General features: G+C 51.6%; 1 protein-coding gene across 2 annotated transcripts in view; it reads left to right on the forward strand.

The window, feature by feature from the left end:
* The window catches only part of PRDM11 (PR domain 11), a 45,553-nt gene that overhangs the window by 17,180 nt on the left and 17,497 nt on the right, over positions 1–10,876 (forward strand). For both annotated transcript variants that reach the window (XM_015569514.1, XM_015569515.1), the window contains exon 4: positions 5,049–5,116. In XM_015569514.1, the coding sequence (XP_015425000.1) occupies positions 5,049–5,116 (68 nt within the window). The remainder of the gene's footprint in view (positions 1–5,048; positions 5,117–10,876) is intronic.

The following is a 10,876-nucleotide window of genomic DNA, read 5'->3' on the forward strand; positions in this document are numbered from 1 at the left end:
TTCTGCTGGGGAAGGGGTTAAGAGGTTTTATTCCCTCCCTAACTTCAGGGGAAAATCCCTACCTGGGGAAACAACCTTTCTCAGAGAGGTGACCTTGGTTAAAACACAGCGCCAAGAAGGTGAGCAAACATATTAAGAACAGTATGCCATATATGCCAGCTCCCTTGAAACAGCAAGGATGGACCGGCTCCCGGCACTATATAATAAAAGCCTAATATGCTAAGTGTCTTGTCGGCCAACCGGCCAGTCTACCAGTCAAAGTGCAATATGCTAATGGTATGCAAAGGCCATTCAACCACTTGCTATGATGTGCACTGACCACCAGGGGGTAGATTCTCCAACCAGTAGGTTGGCTTGCTTCTGGGGTCTGGCTGATCAGGACTGAGCAAGATTGGCCAGACATGCCCTGGAACTCTCCCCCGGTCCCTCCCCACTTGGCCAACCTCCCACGTCTCTCCCCGGCCCCAATCATGCACCGGTGGGATCCCTCAGCCTGGATCGTGCCCTCTCTCAATCTGGGACCCCTGAGGGGATTTCAGAATGCTGGTTTCAGCCCGATCCCATAGGCCAGGCTGAGGGACCCCATGGTGCATGAATTCATGCACCAGATCTCTAGTGGTCTCATAAATAGACAAAGCAAAAGCCTCATCCCCTCATCTCTTTCCTTCACTCCAGAGGTAGAGTTGAGAGTTTGAAATGTATCTTCCAGCCATTCAATGCACATATCAACAGAGGCATCACGGGGTGCTGATAAAGGCTTAACAACCTGCCAGCAAGGTTATATGTCCCAATTCCCTGGGTTTACATAAATGCTCCCACCATGGCTGATTTCAAGCTGCCAAGATAAAGGCACTGCACGAGTAGGGGGAAGAGAAATACAATGGCAACTATTACATAGTATTTCTATTTATAGGTACAGTAGATGCCAATATCTTCAAGAACATAGATCATAGTAAAATGTAGGAAAATTATTAGGGAAGTGCTAAGCTTTGAGAGTTTACTACCTTTTAAAAATATGACTTTCTGAATTGTAAGTGTAGATAATTTAATTTTATAATGGCTGGGTTTAACGACTGGTTCGTGAAACTCTGGAATATTTTGCAGTCGTCTCTCATAGGCAGTACAAGCCAGCTCCAGCTCAACACTCATTTCCTTTTTACTAAAATAGTAACATTCTTCAAATTTTTTTCTTTAACTTGCTTTTTATTTACAAGATTCTTTACCCAATAATTCATTCACTCAACCAATATTCTACCAGGTGCCATGTGCCCTCATGAACGCAGCCACCGTCTGCTTTGCCTTCATTAGCTTATGGTCTAGTGAGGGAGACAGTTTGTTACCAAATGGATAAGTAGATAAACACCATCAATAACAAAAATGCACCTTGTAAGTAGGTCTCTAACAAGATGTAGCAGGACGATGTCATAGTAAAAACGCTGAATCTGTAGGTGTATGGAGGTCAGGGTGTGGCAGGGTGGAAACTCCTGTCAGTTCAGGCCAGGAGGAGCTTCCAGATGACAGGAACTGAGACCCAAAGGGTGAGAAGGGGCCAGCCATGCAAAGTTTAATGGGAAAAGGAGGCAGAGGATATGTTCCTTGGAGCCATTTTTGTGAACTTTACAGACACACAGAACAGTTCTGTCCATTGCTCTTAGAACAGTCCTTGTAGAGTGAAAATGGGGAGGCTCCCTACCAGCTTCAGAGTGGGGATTAGCCTTGAGGGGAGGGAGAGAAGGAGAATGAGTTAGAGGCAGTGATGGTCTTCAACTACACCTTGGTATTTTCTTAAAGCGAGAGGAGGGAGAGGTCTGGGACAAATTTGGGTGATGGTAATTTTCCTTGGCTCTAGCTGGTGGGCACCAGCTATCAGCTGCATTATTCTTATAATTTCTGATGCTTGAAATATTTCGTGATTATTATTGTTTTAAGAATGGGGGGAAAGAGGTGGTAGGCAGCAGACCCAACCAGTGTAAAGGTTCACTCTCAGATCATCGTGGCAGCAGAAAACTGAAGGGAGAAGAGGCTCGAGAGAAGCTGAGGAGGCAGCCAGGGACCAAGTCAACTGGGTCTTGAAGGCTATGACCCTAAGTCCGAGTTTTATTGCAGGTGCAGTGGATGCCACATTGAGCTGGAGAGAGACATGTCTGATTTATATCGATAAATGATACCTCTGGCTGCTTTGAGGAGAATCGGTGGAGAGTTAAGAATGGCATCAGGGAGGTTATTTAGGGTCGCTTGCAGTTGTCTAGATAAGAGCTGGTGATGGCTTAGACCAGGGGGAAGCAGGAAGCTGTGGAGAGGAACATTTTTGAAACCTGATTTGAAGGACTTGCTGAGAGATTAGATATTGGGTGTGGGGGAGCAGGATTGAGAGGGAGGGATGAAGGGCAACTTTCTTTTAAAAAACATACACACAATTTTATTAAGATACTAGAGGTCTGATGCACGGATTCATGCACCCGTGGGTCCCTTAGCCTGGCCTGTGCCCTCTCACAATCTGGGATCCCTCAGGGGATGTCGGACTGCTGGTTCCTGCCCAATTCCCATAGGCCAGGCTGAGGGACCCTATCGGTGCATGAATCGGTGCACCAGGCCTCTAGTATGCATATAAGATGTTTCATTAATTTCTTTCCCCCTTTCCCCTCCCCCCTTCCCTCTGAGATTGTCATCAGTCTGTTCCATGTTTCCATGCCTGTGCATTGAGCATCTGCCCCTGGTGGTCAGTGTGCATCATAGATACCGGTCAAACGGTCGCTTAGGCTTTTATTTTTATAGATTCTAGACCTCGTGAGGTGGCTCTGCTCCACTGAGTCCTCAGAGAACCAAGCTTGATCTAGCTCATCACTCTCTCTGTGCTTGGATTATCCTCACAGTTCAAGTTGGTAGCTAAAGCTCCAGCTATCACATCTGCATTCTAGACAGCAGAATGGTAGAAGGGCATGTATCAGTTGTCTTTTGAAGAAGTTTTCAGGACACTGACACATGACACTTTCACTTACATTCTATTGGCCAGACCTTAGCTAGAGAAGAAGCCAAAAAAATGTATTCTGTTATTACAGGTAGCCAGGTGCCCAGCTGTAATTCTGGGGGTTTGTTATAATGGGGATAATCAGCAGGCACAGGCTTATGATCCCCTCAAAGAAATAAAGGAAGGAGAACATCCATTAAAGAGATCAAGACAGTGGGTTTTTGTTTGTGTGTTCATTTGAAAAACTTTGCTTTTAGACATCTGTAAGAGAATGAATAAACAAGCCACAGACTAGATAAAAATGTTTGTAAATCATATATCTGATAAATGACCTGATTCCAAAATATGTATTTTAGAAAGAGAGAGGAAGAGAGAGAAAGAGAGAAATACATCTATTTGTTGTTCTACTTGTTTATATATTCATCGTTTGATTCTTTTATGTGCCCGGACTAGGGATCAAACCCACAACCTTGGTGTATCGGGATGATACTCTAACCAACTGAGCTACCCAGCCTGGACCCAACATATATTTTTTAAAACTCTCAAAACTCAACAATAAGAAAAAAATCCCACAATTTCAAAAATGGGAAAAAAATCTGAACAGACACTTCTCCAAAACAGATATGCAGCTGACAAATATGAGATTACAGAGGCCATAAGGAAACTGTTGGGGGTGATGGGTATGTTTGTTTTCTTGATTGTGATAATAGATGCATACATTTGTGAAAACTTATCAAATGGTACATTATATGTCAATTACATTTCAATAAAGCTGTTAGAATAGGAAAAAGAAGGAACATGACATGAAACAAAAAAGGCAGAGTAAGAAAGATGGATGTGAAATAAAAACAATTAAAAATTCTGAGAATGAAAAATATTCATTGCATTGAAAGTACTCATTGAAAAGGGAAGAAAAGAAAGGAAGAAACTCTATAGATGGACAATCTCTGGACTGGGTGCAGTTAAAGAGAAAATTAGTGAACTGGGAGAGAGGTTGAGAAATTTTCCCTAAGTATTGTCCAGAAAAAGAAAAACATGAAAGGGCAGTTAAAAGACATGGGGAATAGATTGAACTACTCCAAAATATGTTCAGTAGAAATTATTCAATAGGAGACTGGAGAAAATGATTGAGAAGCTATACTCAAAAGCATAGCAGCTGAGAATTTTTCAGAATTAAAAAAAGAGCCAAACCGGTTTGGCTCAGTGGATAGAGCGTCGACCTGCGGACTGAGAGGTCCCGGGTTCGATTCCGGTCAAGGGCATGTACCTTGGTTGCGGGCACATCCCCAGTGGGAGTGTGCAGGAGGCAGCTGATCCATGTTTCTCTCTCATCGATGTTTCTAGCTCTCTATCCCTCTCCCTTCCTCTCTGTAAAAAATCAATAAAATATATTTAAAAAAAAAATAAAAAATAAAATAAAAAAAGAGATGTAAGTCCTAATCAAATAATGTGCTTGCTCATCAAGTAATGCGCACATTTTATAAAAGTGAATCTCCACTTCAGGACCACATGGTGAAAGTACAGAAAATCAAGAATAAGGAGAAAGTCTTAGAATGCACGATAGACAGGTTATCCTCAAAAGAACCTTAGACTAAGAGTGGGCTGCTGAAGAGCTTATGGCAGCCTTCTTGACAACCTTCAGAAGCGCTGAAAAAGAATAAAACTTCATCTGCTTAAAATTGCCTACCCAGCTGAACTCAGGAATGATTGTGAAAGAATGACAGTTTTACAGAAGGTAAAGGGGCCCAGCCCAAACCCCGAGGCTCTTGAACATGCAGAGATTTGGGAGAGGAGGAGCCCTCTCAAACCACATATGTCTAGTCCTCTAGGGAAAGCCTCTGTCCCCACAGAAATGAGAGAGAGAGAGAGAGAGAGAGATGAATTTTACTGCTGCTGGCTCAGGCCTGGGTTTCAGCCCTGCAGCAGTGAGGGCGTTGTGGCGGGAGGGCAAAAGGAAGTTTCTGGATGGTAGCAGATGGAGAGATGGAGCCAGGCCCTGGGACCTGGTTTTGGGAGGAGCCCAAGAATATGAGAGCCCCCTGTAGAATGGCCCATTCTAGACCCCTTCTCTGTCTTCCAGATTGTGGACAAGAACAACCGCTACAAGTCCATAGACGGGTCAGACGAGACTAGAGCCAACTGGATGAGGTGAGTCCTGCTCTCTGCTGACTTCCCGGGAGACTTGCCTGGACTCTGGAAAGAGACGGGGGAGATGCTGGGCCTGTGGGGTTTCCAGTGGTGGGGACCCCCAAAGGCACCGGGACTGCTGTTTGCAGGGTTTGAGATGTGTCTAGCTCTAGGCGACCCTCTAGCTCCCCCAGTCTTCCATCAGGGGGCTCTGGAGGAGGCCTGTGGCCAGACAGGTGGAATACAGGGACCCCTAGAGATGGGATCTGCCATACCCAGGCCCCTGGCTCCTGGCCGCATTCCCTCCACCCAGGGCTGCACCGCCTCTCGCAGGGCAGATCCTGCTGGAGTGGTGCAGGACTCACCCAGGGCAGCCACCACAGTTGTCTCAATGGCTCCATGGAGAAGGAGGCTTCCGGCAGTTTTCAATGGTGCTTGAAGCCCAGGCATGAGTACTTCCAAGAGTGGTTTTACTGTGGTCCAGTGTTTGGGACAGAAGTTTGCGCCCGAAGGATCCTTTATGGCCAGCCAAGGAGAGCAGGCGACTGGCCAGGGTCGCCCAGAGGCGGCTGAGCTGAGCTGGAACTCTGAAGGCTCCCCTTTTGGTTCTGTGCTGCTGGTCTGTGCCGGGTGCCGGGGCCCCACCCGGGGGGTCTGTGGGAGGGTGTGGGAGGTCTGACTTGCCTTGTTGCCCTTTTGGTGGCCTCTCTCTCTGGGACTTGGTGATGGAGGTTTGGATCTGGGTTGGGAGGAAAGGGAGGCCTCGGATGGCTGGACCCAGGCCACAGCCACACCATGGATGGGGCCCTCTGGGCATCTGTGCAGTTCTGTAACTTATGGAAACCGGGGGCTGAGAGTGTGCTTGGAGGAAGGGCAGTTAGGGACTTCCTAAGAGGAAGTTTGCTGTACTCAAACAATGAGACTTTCCAAGCAAATGAGGAGTAATTGGTTTGAGGTGGGGAGGGTGTGACATTGTCTCCAGTCCCCTCTCTGTGGCTTCACTGCGCCCCTGTGCTCCAACCTGAGCCTCAGCCATGCCCTGAAAGTGGCTCCGGGAAGGCTACCCACCCTCCTGACTTCCTTCTCCCCGACCGCTGGGTGCAGTCAGCTCAGCACATGCAATTTACCGCCCCTTCCTCAGCACCTACAGGGAGCCAGAGCCTGTACCAGGCGCCCTGCCCTCCCAGGACACACCTTCCACCACGGAAACTGCTCTTTCTGAAGCCATGTGCTGCGGGGCCCAGATGAAAGAGGAGGGGCCTTTGAACTGAGCCTTCGAAGGGGCCGGGCTTTTGTTTGAAGGCACGGTGAGCAAAGGCATAGCAGTGGGACCACACGTCCGCTGAGCCATCAGATGGCTGTGTGGTGCAGGCCCCTGGCCTGTGCTCCTGCCCCTGTTGCTGTAGGGGCTGTCGGCGAGCGAAGGAGAGTGTGTCTGAGACAGTCTGATTCAAGCCTTCCTGCACCGTCACTTCAGACATTTTGTCGGGGGGAGCTGATTCTGTCCCACTTTCCAACCCATCTCTGGTCTTGCAGCTGGGGAACGAGGCTTTACCACAATTCCAAAGCAGGGGTTCATCATCTGAGCTAAGTGAATGATCACCTGGCCCCCCAGAGAGTCTGACTTACTTGGGTTGGGATGGAGCCCAGGGCACCGGTGTTCTTTAAAGCTCTCCATGGTAATTCTGATGCGCCACTAGTGTTGAGAACCACAGCTCTATACCAGTCTTCATGCTTCCTGGGTAAACTGAGGCCCAGAGCAAGGCAAGGTCATGTGGTCAGTGGCAGAACAAGGTCATGGGGTCAGTGGCTGACCCTGGACTTGTGGGCTAGTGTTCTTCCTGCTTGTGCACAGCAGCATGGCTTCCTGAGCCCTGTGGGCGGCTTCTGCCGCCGCTACCTTGCGGGGTGGGATCTGTCCTGTTTCTGCTCCAGGCCTCCTTCTGATCCAAGATACACCAGGATAGTCACCGCTGTGGGGTCCTCATCGCATTGAAGGCTCCAGGAGTCGGTGGGGCTCGGTGTGTGGTCGTTGCCAGGGAGATGCCCCTCTGGTGGTAGTTGGAGGGGGAAGCCAGTCCATCCTGGGAGCTTCCTTCCCCCTTAGCGTGCAGCTGCCGTCTGTGCAGCTTTCCCGTTTGCAGACACCGTCAGGTGCACTGTCCCTGCCTTGGGTCTTCTGAGGATCTAACGGAGTTTCTTCAAATACGCAGTGGGCCGGGAGGAGAATGGGCACCTTCCTGGTGAGCGCTGCCTCTATGGCAGCCCTGTGCCAGGCCCTCTACGGTCATAAAATCGGTGGGCTGTTTGGCCCTGGGGTATTGGCAGTCCCTTCAGGCATGTTTGGCTGTCACAGCTCTAGGGTGGATGCTGCTCAGTTCTCTTGGGCAGAAGCCACGGATGCTGATTAACCTCCTGTACTGCCCAGGGTGCCCCTCCCCGACTAACAAAGAAAATTTCTGCCCCAAATGCCAACAGCTTTGAGATCGAAACCCCCTGCATGCAATCCTTCTGGCGGCCCTGGGAGGTGGCACTAGATGCACCACCCTTGTTTTACAGAAACAGTTTGCAGAGGAGACTGGGCCTCTAGTCCCAGGTCTGTCCAAGGGCAAGGCCCGGCCTCAAGGGTCTTTGTGCTCCTGGCCTCTCGTTGAAGCTTCGGCAGCAGTCGGAGAGGTGAATCGGGTTCCAGGTCTCCCTCCATACCCCGAGTTCTTGTGTTGGATAGACCTTTTGGCACTAGTTAAAGGGCAGACAGAACCACACGGTGGAGACTGAGTTCAAAGCCAGAGCAGGTGCCAGGCCAGAAGGGGGAGGGGCCACGCTGTCCCCTTGCCCAGGGCCCCTGGCTGCTCTATGCAGATGGAAGCCAAGGTCACTCCTGGTCTCCATTGAAATGGAACTCGCCGTCCAGTGGGTGCTCATGGGCTCCTCACATCCTACCCGTGAGCTGCCAGAAAGCCACAGGCGCCTACATCCAAAAGGAGCAGCTGCCAGCCAGCACTCCAGTGGGAGGGGCGTGGGGACCTGGTGGGGACTTGGGTGCAGGGGACAGGGCAGAGAGCCATGGGACAGAATAAGTTCTCTGTGACCGTACCCTAATTCCGAGCATCACCAGCAAGGCCACAGACCATGAAAGGCCACTGTGAATAGTTCCCCTGTTTAATTATTCTTCCTGCCAGCCATGCATAGAAGCAATGGCCTAATCCTAACCCCTGTAGGCATCCTCTCTTCCTGTTCAGGGCTTTAGAGCTCTCGTACACCCCAGTGCCTTTGCCCCCTTGGAAGAATCCCCTCGGTTGGTGCGGTTGTTACTCCCTTTCCGGATGGGGAGAGTGGGCTGGGAGGGGCTGAGTGACTGCTCTGAAGGCACAGCTGAGAGGTAAGGCTCGGAACCAGAGGTGGGCTCAGCCCAGTGCTCCCACCTGCGTGCGCCATGTGGCTCCCCTCCTTCCGAGGAGTAGCGCGAGGACCTCTCGGTAGGAGGAGGGTGTAGTGATGGTGAGCTGGAGAGGGCGCCCAGGTGCCTCCTGGCTCCCCAGCTGGGGGCCGGCATTAGGAAGGAGGAGGACCGCCCACGCTGACAGTCATTTACCCAATTGTGCTTTGTGGGATATTGCACCCAAGGAATGTGGCACCCCTGGCCGATCGTAAGCGGAAGCCCAAGTTCTCCAAGGAGGAGCTGGACATTCTGGTCACCGAGGTGACCCACCATGAAGCTGTTCTCTTTGGGAGGGAGACCATGCGGCTGTCCCATGCCGACAGGGACAAGATTTGGGAAGGCATAGCTCGGAAAATCACCTCCGTGAGCCAGGTTCCCCGCTCCATCAAGGACATTAAGCACAGATGGGATGACATGAAACGGAGGACCAAGGACAAGCTGGCCTTCATGCAGCAGTCCCTGTCAGGCCCCGGGGCCGGGGGCCGGGGCCCTGCCATTGTGCTCACTGCCCACGAGCGGGCCATCGAGTCAGCACTGCTCTCGGCCCGTTCCGGGCACAGCTTCCCCAGGGCAGAACTGGATGGCACCGACAGCCCTTCGACCAGCTGTGAGTACCACCGTCTCCCCTCCCCAGGCTCCTCCTGCCTGCTCCCGAGCCCCCTCCTTGGCGGTTTCCCACTCACTTGCCTACTTCTCTCTTCTGTCCCCCTCTGATTCGCCCATCTTTCCATTCTTCCCTCCTCGTCCCACTCTGTCTTCTCCACCCCTTTCCGTTCATTCATTCTAGAATATTTCCTGAACACTGCGCCAGGAGTTGTGTATAAAATCTACACCGGTCCTGCTCTCGGGGAGTTCCTAGACTCGTGGGAATAGACAAACTTTAAGTAAATAATCGCACAAGGAAATTTGTAACAAGGGATCGAGGGACCAGTACAAGGAGTCCTGAGGGCTGACTTCATGGGTGCGTGACCCTTGCCATCACTTGTAACGGGGGCTCCGAGCTGAGTTAAATGCTCTGCTGTTCCCTTCCCAAAACTCATAATAGTTTTTGAACACGGCGCCCTGCGTTTTCATGGTGTACTTGGCCCTGCAAATGATGTAGCAGCCTGTCTGAGAGTAGGCGGGGTGGAACAGGCTCTCCACCAGGGGCTGGGGAGGGCTCCCAGGAGGGACAGTGCATTGAGATGCAAAGGGTGAGCAAGAGTTAACCAGGCCGCGTGGGGCGCAGAGGGGAGGGGAGCGCCTCACAGGCGGAGAACAGCATGTACAAGGCCCCGCATCAGGAAGGCGCTTGGCACGTTCCAGGAACAGAGAAGAGCCAGGGAAGCCCAGTGGAGCAGGCGAGGGGGAGGGGGTGTGAGAGGAAGCCAGCCAAGTCTTCAGGGCCCAGGCCATGGAAAGATCAGCCCCCCCCCCACCCCGTCTGTTCCTAACGTCTCTATTTCTGTGTTATTTTCTGCTTTCTCCCACTTCTCTCTGCGCTCTACCTCTTGCTGCCCGCCCTGAGGCTCCCCTAGGATCCCTGCCTCTGTGCTCAGTGGGTCCCATCTGAGTCCACACCACCCTCGTGTCCCTTCCCCCCCTCAGCATGTGTTTCCCTCTCTCCCTTCTGCTTCCTGTGTCTCAGGACAGACTTTGACTCCAGGGGCTGGGTGTTGTGTCTCCTGGCCCAGCCCTGTGTGTTTCTAGCTGGGGCTCACCAGAAGGGGGAGCAATCGAGGCCCTTCTGTGCTGGAGCTGCACCCCCTTCAGTTCTTACTACTGCACACCCACCTCCCCCACCCCCCCTCCGCTCCCCACCTTCACCCTCAACTTATAGTCACAACTGGAGGCCATCTGGCCTCTGAGAGACGAGCAGGGCAGGAGAAGCCGGCCAGCCCACCGGAGGGCGGTTCACAGACCTGGCCTTCCCTTCCCAGGCCCCTTGCTATTGGGATCTGCTAATTTCCTGTTTGGCTGGGGCCCCTGACAGGTGGCCGTTCAGACTCAGATTTTTAGGGCTGAGAAGGAACGTGGAGACGGAGTCTAACTTCCTCGTTTCCCAGATGAGGAGGCATCTGAGCTCCAGAAACAGGGGGTCCCCAGAACCAGGACTCCAGCCCGGATCTGCCAGCTCCCTGGGTATCAGTGTTTTGTTAAATTCCAGGACAATTCCATCCAATTATGAGAAAGAGAAGGGGCCCCACACCCGTTAAGTTTGTTGCCTAAATCCTGCCCTGTTCACCCCTCTGTCTCCTCAAGAGGGAAGGTAATGAGGTTACCAAATGTGAACTGGGCTGGGCAGGGGGCCCGGGACCCTCCACTGCAGGCTGGGCCAGCCACCCCCCCCCCCCCCCCCC

The sequence above is a fragment of the Myotis davidii genome, unplaced genomic scaffold (assembly GCF_000327345.1).
Source record: "Myotis davidii unplaced genomic scaffold, ASM32734v1 scaffold265, whole genome shotgun sequence".
NCBI lineage: Eukaryota > Metazoa > Chordata > Mammalia > Chiroptera > Vespertilionidae > Myotis > Myotis davidii.